At 27.6% G+C, this 24120-nt stretch overlaps 3 protein-coding genes across 9 annotated transcripts; 2 read left to right on the forward strand and 1 right to left on the reverse strand.

Annotated features, from left to right (window-relative positions):
- Positions 1-1961: 1961 nt before the first annotated feature.
- Positions 1962-5798, forward strand: LOC124946659 (saccharopine dehydrogenase-like oxidoreductase). 3 transcript variants are annotated; one of them, XM_047487678.1, is made up of 9 exons: positions 1962-2173; positions 2462-2645; positions 2772-2947; positions 3088-3404; positions 3535-3684; positions 3759-3846; positions 3949-4208; positions 4294-5334; positions 5398-5798. In XM_047487678.1, the coding sequence occupies exons 2-8, from the start codon at positions 2474-2476 to the stop codon at positions 4397-4399; spliced, it is 1269 nt and encodes a 422-aa protein (XP_047343634.1). In that variant the 5' UTR covers positions 1962-2173; positions 2462-2473; the 3' UTR covers positions 4400-5334; positions 5398-5798. The 3 variants fall into 3 exon arrangements, with proteins under 3 accessions (XP_047343634.1, XP_047343633.1, XP_047343635.1); XM_047487677.1 differs by having other exon boundaries at positions 5441-5798; XM_047487679.1 differs by lacking the exon at positions 1962-2173 and adding an exon at positions 2233-2255 and having other exon boundaries at positions 5441-5798.
- A 1126-nt stretch (positions 5799-6924) lies between these two features.
- On the forward strand, positions 6925-20088 carry LOC124946666 (GTP cyclohydrolase 1). 3 transcript variants are annotated; one of them, XM_047487688.1, is made up of 6 exons: positions 6925-7113; positions 11639-11854; positions 13888-14097; positions 16733-16898; positions 17521-17637; positions 19284-20088. In XM_047487688.1, the coding sequence occupies exons 1-6, from the start codon at positions 7041-7043 to the stop codon at positions 19411-19413; spliced, it is 912 nt and encodes a 303-aa protein (XP_047343644.1). In that variant the 5' UTR covers positions 6925-7040; the 3' UTR covers positions 19414-20088. The 3 variants fall into 3 exon arrangements, with proteins under 3 accessions (XP_047343644.1, XP_047343646.1, XP_047343645.1); XM_047487689.1 differs by lacking the exon at positions 6925-7113 and adding an exon at positions 10986-11390; XM_047487690.1 differs by lacking the exon at positions 11639-11854.
- LOC124946656 lies at positions 20028-23943 on the reverse strand. 3 transcript variants are annotated; one of them, XM_047487669.1, is made up of 6 exons: positions 23445-23943; positions 23263-23365; positions 22898-23146; positions 22528-22809; positions 22226-22428; positions 20028-22143 (listed from the first exon to the last, which is right to left on the reverse strand). In XM_047487669.1, the coding sequence occupies exons 1-6, from the start codon at positions 23888-23890 to the stop codon at positions 21795-21797; spliced, it is 1632 nt and encodes a 543-aa protein (XP_047343625.1). In that variant the 5' UTR covers positions 23891-23943; the 3' UTR covers positions 20028-21794. The 3 variants fall into 3 exon arrangements, with proteins under 3 accessions (XP_047343625.1, XP_047343624.1, XP_047343623.1); XM_047487668.1 differs by having other exon boundaries at positions 22229-22428; positions 22528-22812; XM_047487667.1 differs by having other exon boundaries at positions 22528-22812.
- Positions 23944-24120: the final 177 nt, after the last annotated feature.

The following is a 24120-nucleotide window of genomic DNA, read 5'->3' on the forward strand; positions in this document are numbered from 1 at the left end:
TATATATATGTATATATATATATATATGTATATATATACACACATATATAAATATATATATATAAATGTATGTATATATATATATGCTGAAATTTTGTAATCGCATAAAAAAAAAAACGAAAGTGATCGAATAGATTTATTGATTTGTCGAAAATGAATTCACGTTTACACGACGAAAAAGCTTTATTACAACGGTATGAATTATATTTTACGATTAAACTCATCTTCAATACTAAATACTATGCCTTTATTAGATTGTACAAAAAAAAAAAAAATATATATATAAATTATTTTGTAGATTATTTTATTCATAAAAACTAATTACTTGATAGATAACATTTTGCAATTTTAGTGTGCATTTGTATAAATATTAGAATATATATTAACATATAAGAATCTGGCCAGAGTGATATATATAGAATCTTGCTAATGTATTAATCATATTTTGTGTCCGACATACATATTTGTGAAAAGAAAAATACATACATGTACGCCACACCGTGATAGAAATCAGCTAGTTTAATTTTTTAATTGCAAAGTAATGTTCTCAAAACACAGCGAGCTATTTTTAATTTATTATTAGCCGTGTACAAGTCATGAACATTAAAAAGATAAACAAACATGTAAATATAAAATAAGAGAATAAAATAATTATTAATTATACAATAAATGATTTAATATCATTTTCTTTATTTAATAATTTAATAAGATTTATTTTTATTACGTTATTAGTTTTATTTACATTTATTTCTTCCATTGATGGTGATTAACGTGAATTTCGCGATGATCTGCCCTGTATTAGATAGGACAGAGCAAACGTGCAATTTTCTTTGATGACAAATGTATATGAAGTATATAAATATAAATGTATATAAAGTATGTATATTTGATGATTATTTTTATAAAAAAAAAAAAAAAATAATAATCACTGAATGCATACTTATATATTATATATTATTTTTTATAAAAATCAAAACACGTATTTCCTTTCACGATATTTCATAATATAAATATTTGAAATGATTAATATTATCGAGATTTTTCTCTCAGTGCTATTTACGGTTTCCTTTGTAAAAGTACTTTATATTATTACTATTAATACTATAAATACTACAGTAATAATATATAATAATATACCAATAAGAACAATGATAAGGACAAAAAATAGAAGAATATATTTATATTTAATATGTTTGGTATCTTTTGCTCGAAATTATTAATTTCCATAAACGTCATATAATTTTCCGATTTGAGAATTGACGCATATTTATGACGATTGATTCAAAATTTTTTAAATAGTAACATATTACTATTGTCTTTATTATTATAATATAAAATATACATATTTCAATACATTTTTATTATTATTATTATTATTGTTATTATTGTTATCATTGTTATCAGTCTAGTACTACAGTAAAGTGAAATAGACGTAGATGAAGTAATTTACGTATAGGGGAAACGTTAAAGAAAAATAAATTACTGGGGAATTCTACATCATAGGAACAGTAGAAATGAACTCATGAAAAGATTCAAATAAAATTTTGTTTTCTTTGTCGTAAATTGAATTATTATATGTGCGCATTATATTTATTATTAAAAAAAAAAAAGAATATACGTTTTGATTAGAAAAAAAATTAAGTTAACAACTTATTAACACTATTTATTTTAATCTACCGGAAACCAATTGTCATGCGTGCTTAAGATGATACTAATAATAATAATATAGTAATTTTAATATAAATTTATAATAATATAATAATATTATTATAATAGTAGAGGGGATATTAATAATAATAATAATAATAATAATAATAATAATAATAATATAATAATTTTAGTATAAATTTATGATAATATAGTTTGAAATAATTCAATCAATTTGTTAATATTCCTATATGATCGCAAAGTTATCGGACGATTATAAAAAATGATATATATATATTCATTCATGCGTAATGAACATATATATATAACTTTTATTTTTAAGAGTCATCCTTTTTCATTGTTACTTGTAAAAGTTAGTCTAAGATAACAACTTGAAATAATAATACAGATATTCAATTGTGTTAAATTTATAAATCAATATAAAAGATATAAGAATTTATTATTCATTTTATTAAATAATTAATTTACTTCGCATAAATAAAAAACAAGGCGTGTTAGGTTGCAGGTACGTCGCACATTCATTTCTATCTTGAGAAGATTATAAACGAAGGAAAATTATAAACGTTTCAAATTAAATTATTATTTCGGTATATAAATTATTTTATAAATTGTAAATATTTTTGCCCGATTAAATAGAAAATTTTTTACAGTGCAGTATTATTTTTCTTCCTTTTATTTATTGCAATATATATTTTTATTTATTTATTTTTTTATTTATAATTATACTTTTATGTGTTGCAATGACCTTTTTATACAGTTAAAATCTTACATAATTAATATATATGTTCCATAGAATTTCATCAAAATGAAGAACAATAAGTTAGATATAATAATATTTGGTGCTACTGGATTTACTGGACAATATGTTGTTAAAGAAGCAGCACGTTTGGCTAAAGAAACAGAATTTAATTTTGGCGTGGCTGGACGTAGAAAAGAGGCATTAGAATCTACTGTTAAAGCGTGTGCACCGGATATTGGTAAAATTTATGCATTCAAATTATACTTTATATCACTCTATAAATTGTATTAATTTAACATACATATTGATGGCTAATATCTTCAGAATTGTATATGTGATATTAATTTATGTAAATGATATTTAGAAAACGTTCCCATTATTATTGCGGATATAAAGGATGAAGAATCTCTTAAGAAAATGGTAGAAAAGGCAAAAGTGCTTGTAAATTGTTGCGGTCCATATATACATTATGGCGAACCTGTTATTAAAGCATGTATAGCTGCCAAAATTCATTATGTTGATGTTACTGGAGAAAGTCTGGTATGTAATGATTTCATTATAATATTGGATATGTTTTATTAATATGTTTTAGGGAAAAGATACATTATATTCATAAAATCAATAATCATAAAAATAATTCTTTTTTATTGACTATTATATTGTATTTTGACTATTTGTAGTTCATAGAAGAAATGCAGTTGAAGTATAACGAAGCGGCACAAAATGCTGGTATCTATATTGTAAATGCTTGCGGTTTTGATAGCATTCCTTCAGATCTTGGCATGGTTTTTACACAACAAAAGTTTGGCGGAGAAGTTAATAGTACCGAAGTATACTTTAGTATCTTGAATTTGCAAAATTGTAACAAACCTGTAGCAAACTTTACGACCTTGGAAAGTTTGATGTATGGATTAAATCCAAATGAAAAATTACGTGATATTCGTAAAAAAATATTTTCTAAGAAATTACCAAAATTGAAGCCCAAATTAAAATTGAAGTTAGTTGAATTATCGTATAATTGATGTTTAAATATATTATAAAAAAATTATGTTTAGACAATGTACAAAATTATTTATTATATATTACAATGTCATTTTTTTTTCTTTTTCTTTTTTTCTCTTTACTAGAGGTTGGCTTCCACATAAATGTGATTTTACAAATGAATGGTCCCTACCATTTCCATCTGCAGATCGTTCAATAATCTATCGTTCACAAAGATATTTCTTTGAGAAATATAACCAGAGACCTATTCAGGCTGCAGTATATATTGGATTCCCGTTAGTATTCTTTTATAAATATAAATTTAATAATTAAAAAATTTTCCAATTAATCGAACATTTTTCTTTTCTAGATCTCTATTTTATATGTTTATGATGAGTTTTATGATTATACCTTTTTTTCTTATGAAATTTTCATTTGGACGCAGTTTAATATTAAAGGTAAATAAATGATATAATTAAAAGAGATGATGAATGAGATACATCTCTATGAAAAATATATTTATTTTAATATGAAATGAGAAAAGCATTATTTGTTTTCAGTATCCTAAACTATTTACTTGTGGACTCATAAGTCATGAAGAACCAACCGAAAAAACATTAAATGAATTAAAAATATCTCTCACTTTCTTAGCACGTGGTTGGACTGAAAAATTAAGTGAACCTTCTGATGTTCATTCCGATCCTCCAAATAAGGAGATGGTTACAAAAGTTACTGGTGTTAATCCTTACATTATTACTAGTGTTGCTGTAATGTTATGTGCTCTTATCATTTTGAAGGAATCTGATAAAATGCCTGAAGGGTAAATTATTTTTATTCACTATTGTGTTTGTGTTTTGTAATTTTATTTACGTTAAATAACATATATATTTTTTTGTTTATTTTAGTGGAGGTATCCTTACTACTGCTGCCGCATTTAATAAGACTTCTCTTATCGACGAATTAAACAAAAAATGTCTTAAATTTGAAGTTGTTTCGTCCATTGAAAAATGAAGGTATTATTAACATATTACAGGATAAGGTCTTTCAATATATTTTTCGTATTACTTATCGTTTGTTACTTATCTTCAATGTAATGTCTGTAAGATTTAACTTTTTGGTTTTGGTTTTAATATTTTTACAAGGTAGAAAAATAATTTGTAATAAGAGTTAGAGCTAATGTTTTATAAACACATTTTGATATAGTATTATTTGTTTATAACAAACATGAAGGATATAAGTTAACATGGTTCTCTCAAAGATATAGCTAGTAATATTAATATTATGGTATTTTATGGTTATTTACATTTTGATATTTTTATTATGTTATAAATAAAACATAAAATGTTAATTCTTTTATTTCAATTATAATTACACAATAAAGAATTGCGAATTAAGAATAATAATTATAAGTATCGGGTTCGTTACGATTTTTGGTAGATGGCGTAATGATAAAATTGGCACGAACTTTTCCGGACAATCCAATGTAAAAAGAAATAACTGTTCAATTATATGAAAGAGAATAATATACAATTTTTCTTTACATTAGGATAATATATTACGAGAAAAGTTATCGTTCAAATATATTTCTGTTAATATTTTAATCCGATTAATATGTTTCATTCAATTTACTATTATCAATCGATTATAAATTTTACATTTGCTTTGTATTATTGTTAATAACGTTTGGAAAAAATATCACATTTCTTGTCAAAATCCGATGAATAAAAAATATGAAGCTTGATGTATATAAAATATGAAGGAAAGAGATCTATCAAAGGCGTAAATATGGACGAAGGGAAAGTGGACTTTCTTCGTAACTTATAACGTGTACGACTTCATAATATCGTTATCTTTGTTGGTCATGATTCAGAGCATAACCAATAGGTTGGCGACACTGGAAACCCAATATATCATACCTACGGCATTTTACGTATGTAGATACCCAGGTAGGCACATAATTACTTTCAATAATTATTTACTCGCGTAATTACTTTCATAATTATTTTCAGAAATGTACGGATCGTATCTTACATATTTTTTTTTTTTTTGAAGGAAAACTCGCTTGAGGAAGTATGACTCATTCTTTGTAATAAAATAGATTGCTTTTTTTTTTTTTTTTTAATGGAAGGTCGACCACAATGGCGGTCTTTCATATTCAAATCAACCTTCGAATCGACCAATCCAAATTTATTATCTCGAAAGTATATTTTATATATTCTATTAACCTTGCCACATTAATTATGTTGTATTTAGAAATAACTTAAGTATCGTTTTAATGACTTTTCATTTACTATAGTATATTTACTGTATATATATATATGTGATATTTATGGTGATATATATACGTGTATGTATATATATACATAAATATTTATGTTTATATGAAAATATACATATATCTTACTTTTTATCAGAGGTTTTATAACTGTTTTATAATTACTATTTTGCAAATAAGTAGACATTACGTTAATGAATTCTTATTTCTTCTCAAACATGTTAATATAACGATCGTTTGATAGATGATAATGGCAATGATCACGCAACCATATTTAATCAATCTTCATTAAACATTAAATTCATAGTATAAAGTCATATAATACATGGCCACTTAAACGTTCCCTCATTTATTCGTTTTTAAATCTTACATTATGCTTTTATCATCAATTTTATTGTTAATTCATATCCAAACGTTAATCCTCTTATATACTTCCTTTAATAATTTATACTCCTGTTAAAATCTTAGCGATTCATTATAATTACAATTATATTTATTAATTATTTATTAGAATTTCTTTTATTTTTAGAAATTATCAGAAATTGGTCGATGTTACGAAGAATGCAATAAATTAATAAGTCGATTAATGAGTCGCTATTTTAACAATATTTTATTGCGATCTATTAGCTCTCCGAAATGATCTAGAGTCGGTGATCTTTTGTAAATATCTGAACGAGTTAACGAGAAAAAAAGACAGAGAGAAAGAGAGAGAGAAAAAGAGACGGAAGTAAACGAGACAGAACCTAGAACGTGATAGACAGATAGAGGTAGAAATAGATAGAGATAGAGAGAGAGAGAGGGAGAGAGGGAGAGAGAGAGAGAGAGAGAGAGAGAGAGAAAGAAGATATAGGGAAATACAATTTCATTTTACAAAGGTTTTTCCTAGACGGTGATATATAACGGAGACACGTGAGACATTTCTGCTGAAGGAAAAAATGATTCTCTCACCGTTAATTCCCAATTGCTAATCGATTTAATACATTAAAAATATATTTATTATATTTATTATGTTTTACAAATATTTTATAATTGAAAGGAACAATATATAAATAAATATAATTCTATATATTATATGTAACAACGGTATACAACAGGTAACTAGTATACATTGTAGAGTATTGTCGTGGTGATGGTGGGAGAGAGCGAGAATCCGCTAAGGAAAAACAAAAGAGAGTGAGAGGGGGATAAGGGGCAATTTGTTCCGCGAGTCAAGTTTACACGTCTCTGATATATAAACTGTCTTGTCCGAAACCAATGTAAGTTAGTTTGCGCGCTTCGTCGTGAAAAGAACGTATTATAAAATTATCTCTTGGTTTTCTTTTTCTTTTTCTTCTTTATCTCTCTTATATAGATTTTCAAAAGATATCTATTGAAAATATGGAGAACATTAAAATTCAAAGAGACGACGAAAGTTATGCTGTCAAACGGAAGGAGAAGAACATGACGAATGGTAAAAATTTTTCTTATAAAATTTTCTATTCTTCATTCAACGATATAAAAAGATAAAAATTGTCAATTGAAAATCTTATCAATCGATGATATACTTTTGGATTATTCTTTCTTTTTCTTTTTCTCTTTTTTTTCTTCTTTCTTTCTTTCTTTCTTTCTTTTTTTAACTAATGAAAAATTTCGATACATGGGGACGCTGCAACTTGTAAAATTATTGATTTTCAAAGATCACCTTAGTACGATTTTTGACACGCCCTATTTTATACATTTGTACTTTATATTATATAATTTTGTTGTTATTGAAAGACCTACTCTTTTGATTGTGTTTTCTTTTCTTTTGTTTTTGAAAAGAAACGAGATAAAACAAAGAAAAGAGACATCTCGATAGTTATGAGATCGATAGCTAATGACTTTTATCGAGGCTGATAGTAACGATTGTTTTTTTTTTTTTATTGAGGGTGAGAATAAAAGCGATATACAATACTAACTGACCTCGTGCTAAGTCAGGTATGACAGGTGAACGTAACGAATTATATACTTATGTTCGTGACATGGGAATCGTGATATCGATAGAGTTGCTTTCGTTTCTTTGATGTAAGTCCAATGAAAGCTATAAACAATCTTACCTGCAATTACTTTCGATAGATTCGATCTATGCTTTACTTCCGATATCTTTTCTTACCCCTTCTTGTCGAATTCTAATCTATGAGTTAAACTTAGTATTTATAAGATTCGTATCTTTTCTTTTGTCGAATTTTTAATAATAAAAAAAATAAAATAAAATAAAACAAACGAAAAAATACTCAAAGTATAATGAAACGCTCAATAAGTATGTTAACGCATTGTCGATGAAAGCTTTAAATCGGTCTCTTATATTTGTTAAACGTTGAAAATATATTTGTAAATTTTTGATTGGTATATATTTATAAGGTAGAAAATATTTCTATGATTATTGAAAAAATAATCTACTGTCATTAATTTGTACTCTTTCATTAATTTTTAATAAAAAATTTCATTCTTACGTATATATAAATATACATAAATATATATATATATAATATTTACATAGTTTTTACATGAATAGGCACATAAACGTATCTAATATATTTTACAAAAAATATTCATTTGATAGTAGGATCGTGTCGACAATGTGTTAATATTGATTTTTATCTCTTGCATAAAATCCTATATAAATAAGCTATAAAAGAATTATATAATGAAGAAGCGAGTTGTTTTATATCATACTTGTTGTTTTACAGCATATTGCCACTCAATAATTAATAATTACCTTAGAAGATTTATATATCGAATTGCATTCGATAATTACATAAGTAGATTATGGTTAGAGGGAATGGCAGTCATATTATCGTTGTCAAGTAACGGTAACACAAGCTCATACGTTATTTTTTATAAATAAATAAATAAATAAATAAATAAGTAGCTTTTTATATAAATAAAAATAGTATTATCTAATCGATTTTCTTCTTCTTCTTTTTCTTTTTTTCTCTTTTTTTTCTCTCTTTTTTCTCTCTTTTTTCTTTTTCTTTTTTCTTTTTTTTTTTATTCGATAATTACATACCATTAAGTCTCTCATTACTATAAAGCGAAAAATTACTTTTATATAACATAAAAAATTCTTTTCTTTGTCGTTCTTTTCGAAGGACTCCCGGTTATGTTTAACATATAACAACAATAAAAAAACTTGCTTCAAACACATTACTGGGGGGTGTACTCCATGTGTGAGTAATTTGTCATTCAACAAATGTATTATTAATATGTTCACGTAGTTGCGTGAGATCGACCTCGGACTACTTACGAATCATTTTATTTCGCGCGATGATTCTTCTTTCGTTTTTTTTTTTTTTTCTTTTTAACCGACATGCCTGTCGCACCGGTACTTGGTATTATTAATGCTGGATACTCTATGGAAAATCTACTACGATATACATATATATGTATATATATATATATATATATATATACACAAACACGTGTGCGCGCGCTCGCGCACGTATAAATAGATATAATCTCTTTTTAAAAACTTTAGGTAATATAACTTTTCAAACGATCGTCACAATTGTTAACAAGATCTCAGTGATTAAGAATATATCTGTTATTTTTTCTTTTTTTTTTTATCTTATCAATCTATACGTATACCCACGTATATACACACATACACAACGAAGTTAAGAAATGTAATGACGATGTCATTATTAATGTATTAATGCATCGAAAAAAAATTGACTTACTGAATATTTTTGTAACACGTTTGCGAGTTTACAAACCCTCTATCGATTGTAAGTAGCTAAAGTCAATTGTGCTCAGCCAACTTTCAGTAGTACGACTATGAATGCGGAGACGAACACTCGATATCTCATTATTCCTTTTTTGCTATTCAGTATATATCTTCTTAAAAGAGATAACGTTAATCTAATTCATTTTATTTAATTTCAATTAATATGCCATTTTCTTTCATTTATTTCTCATAAAATTTTTGAAAAATTTGACAAATTTATCTTCAGTCGTAAACTCTAAACGCTTCTAATATATTCAATAGATATACGATCTTTCTTGTCTAATAGGGTCTTCCTAGAATATCATTACTAGAACGTCTAATAGATAGGAGGACGAAGTGAATTTCATTATCGACGAAAAGGATCTAACGCTTTTAATCACTACGATGAATAATTATCGATGATAACAGACAATAATAAGTTACTTTTGTAACATTTTCGAAAATGGTAATATTTTCTCGAAACGATAATAATATTGCCACAAATAATTATTCGGGTCAATTATTATTTTATATATTTATTTATATTTTTTATTTTTCTTATATCATATATTTATTTTTATATTTAGCTCTCGTAGAGATAAGATAAATAAAATATAATAGATCATTGCTAAATAAATGTTTATTTATAAAAAATTTTATATATATATATATATATATTTCTATGAATTGAAATGATATTTGTATCGAGGAAAAGGAATGTCACTGTTTCGAAAATAATCATTTGGGATTATAAGGAAATGTTTTGCTTTATTTTCCTTCTTAAAAGAGGAAAGTGAACGCGAACCGGTCTTCTCAGATGGGATTTACTGTGACGTTAATACTCTGGACTTTATTGCAAATGATTTATATTGCATATTTCAACGAACAAATTAGCGATCAATTAAAATTTATCGACGAATTTGCGATATTTGATTTCTTTAATTTTTTATAAAATTTTACAATGTATAATTTAGCATTAAAATAGAGCATTAGAATTAAATCATTTTTCTTCTCTTTTCTTTCCTTTTTCTTTTTTTCTTTTTTTTTTTTTTCTCTTCAATTAACGTAAAGGACTCAAACAAACCGTAAATAAGAATAGAAATTATAAATAAATTTTATAATTTCCTTACGATAAGTAATCGATAGACGACGATCATATAAGATTTATATCTGTAGATATTATTAATTCTTGATTTATTAATTACTTGATAATTAAACAGCGAAAGATAAATCGGACAATTTTTATAATTTTTCGAAATCAGAAATTGGAAGGTAAAAAATATCGATAGATGATTTTTTTATATTTTATTTCGTATTTGACTCGGTGTCAATGACTTTTGCGAGGAGATCTCTCCAGTAGAGGAGGAAAATGTGAAGAGCTGAGAATGTTGAGAGATAAAAGGAACGTAAAGAGAAAGAGAGAGAGAGAGAGAGAGAGAGAGAGAGAGAGAGAGAGAGAAGTGTCAGAAAAAAAGAGTAGGAGGGAAACAAAGGTGGGAGAAAGGCGAAGAGTGAGTTGAGCTACAGAGTAGGAGAAGGGAGGGGGAGAGAGAGAGAGAGAGAGAGAATGTTCCAGGGGACGTTAGCGTTCGCCGTGATTCCGTTCATCCGGTTCAGTCACACCGCATCACTCCGGTGAGCGTAATCGTTCTCCTCTTTGCGTTTTTAACTCGGCTGCTGTTCTTCCTTCATCTTTACTCTCACTTTTTCGGCTTTTGTCACTTGTTATTAATACACACGCGCACGCAATAAAGAACAGTGTTTTTAATTCCTTTTTTTTTTATTATTTCTTATATTTCCTCGCCTATCGGATCATTTTAACGTAAAAAAAGATCTTTTCGATTTGACGTTTTAAATTCTTTCTCTCTCGCTCTCTCTCTCTCTCTTTTTATCTATCTATCTATCTCGTTCCTACGATAATTTTGACATTGCCGTTTATATCATTGATTTGAGTTTGTGCGTGTCAAACTGACGTTAGAAGTGTGACCTGAAAAGTATATAGAGTAAGTTTTTAACTCAACATTCGTAAGTTCGTTAATTATTTTTGAGAAACGTTAGAATCAATTTCTGAATAGAGAATTAATTTAAGTTGTAATATTATCGTCGTACGTTATATGTCTTATGTTTTATTTGACGCCTGTCAAATTTTTATTTATAATCGGATATCGTTTGTAACAAAGTTTCTTCATCGTTCCTCGATAGATCCTATTCGATGTTATTTTTTTTTTTTTTTTATTTTTCTTTCCCAAAGAAAATTCAACCAGCAAGAACATTCGTCCCAACTCTAAAGAAGAAAATAAAGGAACGATCATGAATGGACTATCTAAACAATGTATCACCGATGAGAAGTCGATTAAATTGAAGAAACCCCATCCACTGAGGTCCATTTCTTGGAATAAAAATATCGAGGAAGGAGATTTAGATGTTCCTGGAACGCCAAGAACACCTCGAACCTCGACAACGCCAGGTATACTTAATTTCCTGGATTTTTAAAACGATTTTACGCGAACGTCGAAGTCGAAATCGAAATCGAAATCAAAATCGAAATCGCCCGTCCCATCCCACACCTTCTTTTACTCGAGGAAATTAAATTTCTTGTTTTGTTTTTTTTTTGTTTTTCTTTTTTTTCCGTTGTCATTAATGTTTCCTGCGTAATTCATAAGATATTTCTCGACCTGTTGCGCGTCCACTTAAATTACCATAATTAATATTCAATAGCGCACGAACCGTTTATTATCATAAAGTGCAAATGATTGAAATAATTATTTTCTGTTCTTTTTCTTTTTCTTTTTTTTTCTTTTTTTTCTGTTTTTTCTGTTTTCTTTTAAAACAGAACAATTTCATGCAAAGGAATTCGTATTAAATTATACAATTGTTAAATAATGCCAATATAATTTCTAGATAATAATTTAATAGAGGATCTTGAAAACAACGTGACCATGATTTCTCTCTTACATTATTATTTTTTTAATTTATACTCTCGTATTAATTATTATCAATCCTAATGTTATAAAATCATTCGATCCCTTTAATCGATTTCATATAGATGAGGAAGCTTTAAAATTAAACAGATCTTTAAAGAATAATTATATTTTTAATAGACGGCATAGATCATTATGTCGAGTATCTGACAATTTCATTTTAAATAAAACAAGTTTGTTTTCTATTCGTAGACAAAATGATATTTAAGATAATTGATTAAATAATTGTAGATAATTGATTTCTCATGGATGAAGTACGATCTAATGATATCTATCGATGAAGCTGGATCTAATGGAATAAAAAAGTAATGACTAGTATTCATGGAAATAAGAACGAATCGATAATTCGTTTATAATACTGTTCGCGATTCGATTCAACAATTTAAATTCGTTTCTCGATACAATCTTCGATATCTCTTCTACCAATTGTAAGAATATTCTTAATCACTTTATTTATTCATCGTGATTTAAAAAACGATATGAAAAAAGAAAAAAAAAAAAAATGTCTTTTCGCATTTTTATATATCGCACTTTAATACATTGTTCTGATATAATCGAACGAACGAATATATCAATGAGTCTAATAAATCATTTAATAATATTAGTAAAATCAATCGCAAAATACGATTTACATTATTTTTATTTTTTATCGCTGGTAAATAGACAAAACTTGATTTTAGATAACAAATTGGATTTTTCCTGAAGCAAACAGTTGAAATTCGATTCGCAGAAGTTGTAGAAGAAAAAAAAATAAATAAATAAAATTAAAAATAAATAATGAACTTAGACAATGAGACAACATTTTTTTCATGATAAAAAAAAAAAAAAATCAATATTTAATCTTTCTAACTACCCGTAGATCGAAGAGCGTCGTTGTGAACCCGTGAGACATCGTCATAGGTCGTGACATGAGATATAGAGCCGATATTTATATGCTTATACGATATTGCCAATTAAAAAAAAATTCGAAGATAATCGTTTCGTAAGACTAGAGAAAGAGAACTATCGAGAGAAAGTTGTGCATAGAATTAAAATTTCACATTATTTTTTTAATCTTTCGACTCGAACTTTTCATAAATACAACTTATTTTGATGTAATACAGTCTGATCAAATCGAGAATCTTAATTCTGATGTAATTTAAAAAGTTTTGTTATGTGTGAAAAATGAACTTGAAATTAATACACACACACACACACGCACGCACGCGCATTACACTTTCGTTTGATCGAAGTGATCTGTCCAAGAGTCTCTAGATAAATGAATTAAATCGATTCTCGTGACGATCGTCTTATCGATCGTTTAATCGATTGTTATGTCGGTCATGTTATCGAATGTCTCGAAAGTATCGAGTGACTTCCTAGAAAATACGATCCAATATGTTTTGGAAAAACATTTATTGTCAAGCTTCTAATCTATTTTATCTTGCTCTCTTGAATATATTATTATTAAAACGATATATATTTTGACGAAGTTGCGCGATAAAATTTCTGACGCAACAATATTAAATTTTGTTTACAGGTCACGAAAACTGTACCTTTCATCATGATTTAGAATTGGATCATAGACCACCTACGCGGGAAGCTTTGCTACCAGAAATGTCAAGGAGTTACAAATTACTTCTAAGTTCACTTGGCGAGGATCCTGATCGGCAAGGACTTTTAAAGACACCGGAAAGAGCAGCCAAGGCGATGCTCTTTTTTACCAAAGGATATGATCAGTCTCTCGATGGTAAGAGAAATCTTTTTTGATGGTGTCCCATACAACAATATAATATATTCTATGCTGAACGATATTGCTTATATCGTGCGTGTACATATTTTAAGTTGACATAAGTTCAAATCGAGCGATATATATATATATATATATATATATATATATATATGCGTGTGTTATCAATTTTCATTATCAAAATCTAATATTGGATTATACATTGCATTTTAAATATTTAATAATATAATTGATTATCACTGTAAAACAAATAATTCAACTTATATACTCTTTTGCACGTCAATCAGAGAATTATAAAAAGGATAAACATTTTAACATTAAATATAACATTACTTAACGTTATTCATTGAGAAAATTCCATACCTTATTAGAAATCTCTAGTCTATCGACAATCGTTGCAGGAATTGTTTTAACTTCCGAGTATTTCTTCTTTCTTTTTTTCCCCCTTTTTTCTTTTTTTTCTTTCTTTTTTTTATTTTAAAAATCGTTACGAAACGAATTGCCATTGGGATTCACGGCCAAGAAGAATGTTGGGAAAATACGTTCACTCCTGAAATGTGCGTCTGTTCGGCCGACTTTGACTTTGACATTGATCACCTACTTCGGTGAAAGTAGCTAACGGAATTCGGAATATTTTTTTAAGATCCTCTTTTTGTGCCTTTTTTGCCCTTTTATTTGTACTTTAGCTTCGATAATTATTGACGAATAAAATAGAAGGAAGAATTTGAGAATGATAAAAATACTTCGATATAAAGAAACGATAACGATTAGAGATTGACATTTTTTTTTTTTGATTCCTCAATTTTTTTCTTGTCCCTTTCTCTCTCTCTCTCTCTCTCTCTCTCTCGCTCTCTTTCTCTCTCTTTCTTTCTTAGGAGTACAAAAAGAACGAGATATCGAACATCGTGCACTTTTATCTTGCAATAAAGTACCGTATTTCTTTTCTTTTTCTTTTCTTACCTTTATCTCACTGACGTTACTCTCGTCGAATGAAAAAGGAAAGAGAAAAAGGGAGAACGAGAAAAGAGGGTGCGCGTACCTAAGTGCGCCTTGGGAAAGGAAAGAGAACGTAAAGCTTTTGATATAAATGCTTTTCAGGGACGTAGTTACAATTGCGAAAGAGAGGGAGAGAGAGAAACATTTTGCTTTTACACTTACAATTAGATTTATTTATCTCTTCTTTTTTTTTTTTTCCTTCTATAATCTCGTTTAATTTCTGTAACTTTCTTTGTGTAATTTCGTAAATGAAAAGAAATTTTTCCAAGATTTTTAGACAAATTTTCTTTTGAGAAATTTTCTAATTGAAAGTTACGTACAAATTTATCTTCATTGATATCACGAATTAATTTTTTGATTGGATGAATTGATTAGACGAAAGATACTCGAGACACTTTCCTAACAAACGTCAGACAAATTAGTATGGCCATTGATCGAGTTAAGTTCTCTTCTCTCTGTCTATCTCTCTCTCTCTCTCTCTCTCTCTTTCTTTCTCTCTGTCTCTCTCTCTCCATCTTTATCTATCTCTCTATCTCTCTCTTTCTTTCTTGAGTAGGTATAAATGCAGGGGGAGAGTTTAATTCATTTTACGATTCGAGTAGCTCTTCTACAAATCCTTACGAAGATGCACTTCTACATGTTCCATTTTCAAGATAAGTTATCTTCTCAAGATGCAATTATCTTCTTACGATTCGATAAATTTTAAACGCAAAAGACACGTTATATTACTTTTTAATGCAAAAGCCTATCGATCATTTTCTTCGATATCATCTCCGATAGCGTTATTTCCCATATATATATATATATATATACGATCGTTTTTTCATTAAAATCAAATTTTACGCGTATTACGTCGATCGGAGATTTCACGTTCTCCTGTTTGACGTCAAAGAGAAAAAAAAAAATAAAAATAAAAAAATACAGAAGAAAAAGAAAAATAAAGTAAAAAAAGAAAAAGAAAAAACAAGAAGAAGAAGACAGACAAAATTTTGTAAAATCAATAATGAAAATATTAATGTAACATCTATATTAATGCACGAGTTTTTCAATGAAAATTACGATCGTTTGATTGTTCGTACTTAATGGCTTGTACTGTTTTTAATATAATTACCGAATACAATTATTCGCGATATCTTTTGTAAAGAGAATTCTCTACTTGGTTGAATAGAGGGTGAATAATACGTCCATCGTTGTCGGTCATTGCGAAGGTGTTTCTTGTTAAGGTTGCCGTGGAAACCATGAAGAGAGAGAGAGAGAGAGAGAGAGAAAGAGAGAGCACCCTCCATTACCTACCTTCCAACACATACTAACCACTGATACACCTATTCACCACCACAGTTTCCCACGTTATACAGTAAGTAGGTCAATATCGGCTAAATCACAGACTAGGAACACGAGGACCTTAACCCACGTACCTTGTACTAGGATCTTTTCTTTCAATCCTTCGAATAAAACATTTTCTCTCTTTCTCTTTCAAATATATAAATTTATGACGAGAGAGAGAGAGAGAGAGAGAGAGAGAGAGAGAGAGAGTTACAGATAACAAAAGATTTATTTAAAAAATATATTATATTGTATCTTTAAAAATACAAATGAATTTATATATCTATTCTTTTCTTTTTTTTTTATCTTGTCACAGATGTCATTAATGATGCCGTATTTGACGAAGATCACGACGAGATGGTGGTAGTCAAGGATATAGAAATGTTCTCTATGTGTGAACACCATTTGGTACCCTTCTATGGAAAAGTATCCATCGGTTATCTACCCTGTAAGAAGATCCTTGGTCTCAGCAAATTAGCGAGGTAAAAACAAAAATGAAAGAAACGACGTAAAAACAAAAGAATAATAATAAAAAAAAAAAAAAAAAAACATGGAAAGAAAAAAGGAAACAAAAAAATATGATTCGAAATAACGATGTAATAGATCTTTTGAGATCATTATTAATGAATATATGTTAACTAATGACAGGCATCAACATGTGTTATTACATATAAATTTTTTTCTTGTTTGTTCGACTTTTTTTCCCCCCTTTCTTTTCGAACGATTTAATTACAGTGTGTTCCTCCCTATTGATCTGGAACATTGTCGAACAATACACGTTAGTAAAGAGCAAGAGATATGCATATATATCGTAAATACTTTCACGTTACGGTGATCGCTCGAGCGAATAGTCGCTCTGTTTACACATGAAATTCAATCTCGAGTAAACAATCGAACAAAAATGTATCTATGGTTAAAAAGAAATATTTACGATCAACGAATGATCATTACTTTTCTTTTTTCTTCTTTTTTTTTCTTTTATAAATATTTTGGAAGATCTCAATCGTAACTTATAATATTTGATTGCACTTCTCCTTTATTTTTTAATTAAATAATGGCATATAATTTTTTGATTCAATCTTTTTCGTTCAATTATTTTTACAGAATCGTAGAGATCTTCAGCAGGCGTCTTCAAGTTCAGGAACGTTTAACAAAACAAATTGCAATAGCAGTTACGAAAGCTGTGGAACCCGCGGGAGTGGCCGTTGTGATCGAAGGAGTGTATGTATTGTATCTCTCTCTTATATATATATATATATATATATATACGTACGTATGTATGTATGTATATAAAAATACATGCACACTCACGTACATATATACGAGCAAACATATATAGCTTTGATCTATTCTAATTACTTTTTTTTATTTCCTCATTATCGAATGTAAGAACAGCTTTCACGTAGTATCATATCGAGTTTGAAACTCGACCTTCGGATTTTATAAAAATGCTTAACACTACGTTAAGTGCCACGGAAATTCTTAGGGAAATCCCCGCAGCTGCGTATAAGCGCTGGTATTGCGGTATAGTAATGCGAAGCGCACTACTAACGGATATAAAATTTACTCGATACGGCTGTATAAATAATCCTGCAATGAATAAAAATGATGTAAATTTTAAATAAATTTTCAATAATTACTTTAAAATGATATAAATTTTTGAGTTTTATATCATATTTTGCACTGTCAATCATCAATGACTGACATAGTTTAAACGGACAGTTCAGTGTCAGTCATCGATAACTTAGGTGGCATTCAACGTGTTAATTGTAGATTTCACAACGCGGAATCGGTTCTGAGCGTTATGTTGTAATAAAAAATGAACCAAGTCGAATTCCTCTATGTTTAATTCTGGTTCCATTTCAACGCACTCGAGGCTTGGGCAACAGTTTTCGCAAGGATTAATCTTTTACGTACCATTTCAACCTTGGACTAATAATTTATTTTATCGTGAAAGAATTTTATACCTTCTCGTGCACTTAAACGTTTTCTTTCCACTTTGCCTTATCGATGATAGGATTAAAATTAGTAATAATAATAATAATAATAATAGCTATTAATATTTATATACTGATAGAGTATTTAAATGAAGATTATTAATATTTATCCAACTGATGTTACATGAAAGCATGATTACAGGATTAATAATATCTTTATATCCGCCAGTTTTTCATTTTTTTTATTTCTCTAGGGTGCGGAAAGGATTAATTATCTGTACGATTGCGTTTTAATATTCTTACATATTTATCGATAATCTTACACCGATATTTTTCTATATATAAAACATTCATTTGATTATACCGTTCTAATTATGCATTCGTGATTACCGGAATCATTTAGATACATCTACTATATTATATAATATATTAATATACTTATGCAAAAAAAAGTTGAAGGTTACATTCGCAACATTAGTTAGATAACGTTTGAAGATTACAAAAAAGAAGAATGCAAATGTTTTTTTATTTTTATTTTTTTACGAACAAAGATATAACTGAAAGAACATTAACAAAATCGGCATTAGAATATACATGAAACAATTATATTCAAAAAAGTAATGATCTTCATATTTTTTTACAAAAGAGTAAAAAGAGAGAGAGAGAAAGAGAGAGAGAGAGAGAGAGAGAGAGAGAGAGAGAGAGAGAGAAATGGATAATTATTAATAAATATTTATAATCGTGAATTTATTAATATATATTTCATTTTATTATTTGCTATTATAATTATTATTATTATTATTATTATTATTTTTTTTATTATTGTTTTCATTATCATTATCATTATTATACTAAAAAAATAAAAATGATATAATAATAATTATAATCCGAATAATGATAAAAACATAACTTTATCTTTTTAAATTTCAGACATATGTGTATGGTAATGAGAGGAGTACAGAAAATCAATAGCAAGACCGTTACTTCAACGATGCTCGGCGTTTTCCGTGACGATCCAAAGACTCGCGAGGAATTCCTCAACCTTGTCCATTGCAAATAAACGATAATATCTTTAGGGAATTCTTATTCGGCGTTTCTTCATCATCATTTATATATATATACATATATATATATATATATATCGGTCTTTCTATTTTTGTGTGATGTCGTAGTATTTTTTTTTTATTTTCTTTTTAATATCTTCTTTGCTAATCTTAAACTCTCCTTCCGAAGTTTCTTCAGGATATTCAATTGAAACGTTTGCGAATAATGATCTATATAAAGATCTATATATAACTAGATCTTCCAAACTGAAATATTATTCTCAATATTTAAACGGAGATGTACATATAAGGAAAAAAAGAAAAAGAAAAAAAAAAAAAAGAAAGATGACATTCATATGTTTATAAAAAAAAAAAAAAAAAAAAAAATGTCGGTTTTCTCTTCTCTCAATGAAATTCCTCTGAGAGTTCGAGACTTCGAGAATTCGCGAGTTTAAAACCCAAGGTGTTCGAAAAAAAGAAACAAAAAAAAAAATAAGGAAAAACAAAAAAGACAATATGATGTTTGTAATAACATTTGCAATCGATCGAATAAGAGAAACACTGATATTTAATAAGGAAGTCTAATATTTTCTTTTAGTCGTTCGAATTTGCAAATGATTAATGTATGAACGAATGAGAGAGAGAGAGAGAGAGAGAGAGAGAGAGAGAGAAAGAGAGAGAGAAATTTTGATCGAAATCGAATAATAAGCAGAACTAATAATACATAGATTGATATATTAGTAACAACAATGTGCTGCTGGTACAGCGAATTTTTCTTCGATGTTTTGTAGTTATTTTATATATCATTGATTTGTTAGTTTCTTTTTTCTTTTTTGTTTTTTAATTTAATTTTATTCTTTTTTTTTTTATTTAATAATAATAATAATAATAATAATAATAATAATAATAATAATAATAATAATAATATCGTATTCGACATAATTTGCGTTGCTTTCACGTGTAGTTTTTATTTTCTCAATTAAGCAACTGTCATTGATAAGGAAAAAAAAAGGAAATAAAATAAAAAGAAAAAGAAAAAGAAGAAATAAAGAAAGAAAAAGAAAAGAAAAAGAAAAGAACAAGCTGAAAGAATTCTTAATGACAATAATTTTTTTCAATAGATAGAGAATCTAATGGAAATGTTACATTAACAATAATAAAAGAGTACATGTTGCAATATTATTTTTTGTAAATGTCATTGATTCATACGATTATTGCAAAACGTTACGATCAAACGTTTTGATATTCAGAATCATGACATCGTATGTGTGTATATATAATGTCATGATAATATCTTGACATAATATGTTTCTCTAATAGTACGTATTTTTTAAATATACTTTAGGAAATACAATAACAATAACAACAACAACAACAATAATAATAATAATAATAATAATAATAATAATAATAATAATAATAATAATAATAATAATAATAATAAGAACAATAATAATAATAATACATTTAAAAGCCTAAAAGATTGTATTAATGCATTAGTCGATACACAATGCTCAGCCATGCATCGTTGTCGAGTTATGCAGTGATCATAAAGTTTCCGTGAATTTTTTTTGAAACTTATCATTTTATCTGTTGACTCATTAAAAAATAAAGCGTGAAAGGAAAAAAGAAAAAAAGAAGAACGCGTATATTAAAAATTTATCACGAATATATTTTTATTCGTGTAAAGAAAAATCGCTTTGAAAAAATCCCTCTCCAGAAGAAAAAAAAAGAAAATGAAAAAGTACAGACAGAATTAAAAGGATATTTAGTGCCGAGCCAGTTTACGTAGCCATATTTTTTATGCGAACTAACGATAATTTATTTTTATATAATAATGTTGATCAATGATAATAACAATCTCGATAGATAAATATTAACAAATTTCGATGGCTGCTTTATTCGCAGAAAGAAATATATATATATATATATAAGGTAATTTTATAAATCGTTGCAAAATTTGTAAGATCGATAAAATCTATAATTTAGAATTGATTCAATCTATAAAGTAGAATTTCATAATTTTTTCCTAGCCAAATACAAAAAAAAAAAAAATATATAATACATGCACGCATTTATCGATCTTCCAATATTTTGCAAATTATAGATTGGATGTTGTTGTTAAAACTCGACCAAGTGAAGTTTGGTAAACCTTAAGCGTTTATTTTATTTCAGTCGATGCTAAATCGAAAAGATGGGATATATTATTAATTATTTATGAAAAAAAAAAAGAAAAAAAAAGAGAGAAAAAAACGAACGTTTAATATTTATAATATTTTTCTGGTGATATATATTATATAAAATTATATTTATATTTTAAATCGGTTGTCGTTTATCAATTCTTAATCCCTTCAATTATTGTATAGTAATAATAAAATAATATGATAGTAGTATATTATCATAATCTTGTAAATCTTGAACATGGAGGTATTTCAACTTTCTTCATAATCGGTGAACCACATGGACGTGGCGATAATCTTTCATTTGTTTTGCATACATTTTCGGCATCACCTTGATGCAAGAGAAAGTACATGCTATTGTCAGAATTTTGTCGATTTTTTCCTGCAGGACAACAGGGACTCGCACAAAGCTGTTTGATCATGGAATCACAATAATTGTATTTCCAATTTTTTCCATTTCCATTTTCATTTTCATTTCCATTTCCATATCTATTACAATATTCTTTGTTTGCTGGACGTGCTGGACAAGGTCTTTTCATTTTTACTGGACATGGAACAGTGTCTTCGCTAAACTCACAAGAATAGAAGAAATGTCAATAATAAAGATATAATTTGATAAATTAATTGAATCAAATAATAAAAATTATACTACGTAGTTGGTATAAAGGACATCGGACATGGAGCACAAGGACTACAACATGGTATTGGTGGACAACGTAATACTCTCAAAGCTTCTACGTTGAGAGATGATACTCCACGTAATAATGCTCGCTGTATAGCATTCTCATAATCGATTTTTTCTTTCATCAATCTTTCATTTTCCTTTCTAAGACATCCTATCTCACATTCCAACTACATTGATTTAATAAAACATATCGAGATTGTTTTTTATTAGAATAGAAATCAAATAATACGTATTTTTATATATGATTTGGATATATATATATATACCTCCATCTCACGTCTCTTTCTTTCCTTATCCTTCTCACGAGTTTGTACTTTTGTCCTTTTCATTTCTTCAATTTTTCCTTTTTTTTCGATTGGTTTTTCTATTGGAAAATCTTCCGTTTTTGATATTTTTGCTATTGGTGAATCTTTCGTTTTTAATTTTTTTGCCATTGAGAAATCTTCAGTTATTTCTTCAACAGGATTTTCAACAGGATTTTCAACAGGATTTTCAACAGGATCTTCAACGTTTGCTTTCTTTATTGTTTTTTCTGGTGCAACTTGCTTCTGCTTTATTATAAATTAATAGATATAGTTTATATATATATATATATATATAATTATTGAAATAATATAATAAAAAATAATAACTTACTTTTGCCAAATATTTTTCTTTTGCAGCCATGCATTCAGCAAGTTGTTGCTTAAGTCGATTAATTTCAGCCATAAGATCTGCAATCTGTTTATTAAGCTCCTTTATTTTATTCTCCTTATCAGTAATTGCACATATCTGTGATAATAGTTCTCCTTGTAAACGTTCTATATCTCCTTTGCAAATGTCTAACTTATTTTGTACCGTGGTACTCCATTGTTGAATTCTTCCTAGTACGTCGACGATCGCCAACTTTTGTTATATATAAACAAGAAAGAAACAAATCATTTTAATTAATATTTATTTTAATTTAGAAATATTTTATTTATTTGTCTCTGCCTGATTTATTCATGCCTACAGGATTCAACCTTTAAACCGTGTTCGAAGTTCTCTCCTAATGTTGCTAATGCTTTGCCGGCATCTTGAAGATTTTGATGAGCATAATCAATTATTTCTTTGATCTTAGTATTGCTGTAATTAATATTGTTACTTATTTATATTTTTTTTTTCTTATATAACCAATAGAGAATAACAATGGTATTCAAATTACTTTATTAAATGTGTTCCACAAACGCAGCATGGACCACTTGTAAGATCCATTTGATTATCGCTCAAACCCGATTCTTGTATAGGAAATTGTTTAGAAGATTCTTCATGATCATTTTTAGAATGTTTTATGGTTGATTCTATGACAGGTTCTATGGAAGCATCAGGTTCTATGGAAACTGTAGGTTCTATGGATGCTTCAGGTTCTATGGAAGCTTCAGGTTCTATGGAAGCTTCAGGTTCTATGGAAGCTTCAGGTTCTATGGAAGCTGTAGGTTCTACGTTATTTTCTACCGAATTTTCTACATTTTCATTGATATCTGCTCCACCGGTAAGACGTTCTCGTTTTATAATTTTCATGTGATTAGATTTGCAATTAAATCTTGTCATTAATTTGGAATTAGTAGACAAATCATTTGATATTTTAGCATCGTCACTAATCGAATACATGGCTATGTTATTAAATAAATTATATTAGATTTCAATATATAATATGTAGATATATCGTGTATAAACTTTAAAGGCACATAACTTACTGCTTTTATATAATCTTAATGGCATTTTTATTTTTTTTTATTAACGTAGAAAAATCAATGATTAGGAATGATTCACAAAACTTGTTAATTTTTATAGAAATTTATCTAGAACATTTCACCTTATTTGGTTATAAACAAGAAAAG

The sequence above is a fragment of the Vespa velutina genome, chromosome 2, assembly GCF_912470025.1.
Source record: "Vespa velutina chromosome 2, iVesVel2.1, whole genome shotgun sequence".
Lineage (NCBI taxonomy): Eukaryota > Metazoa > Arthropoda > Insecta > Hymenoptera > Vespidae > Vespa > Vespa velutina.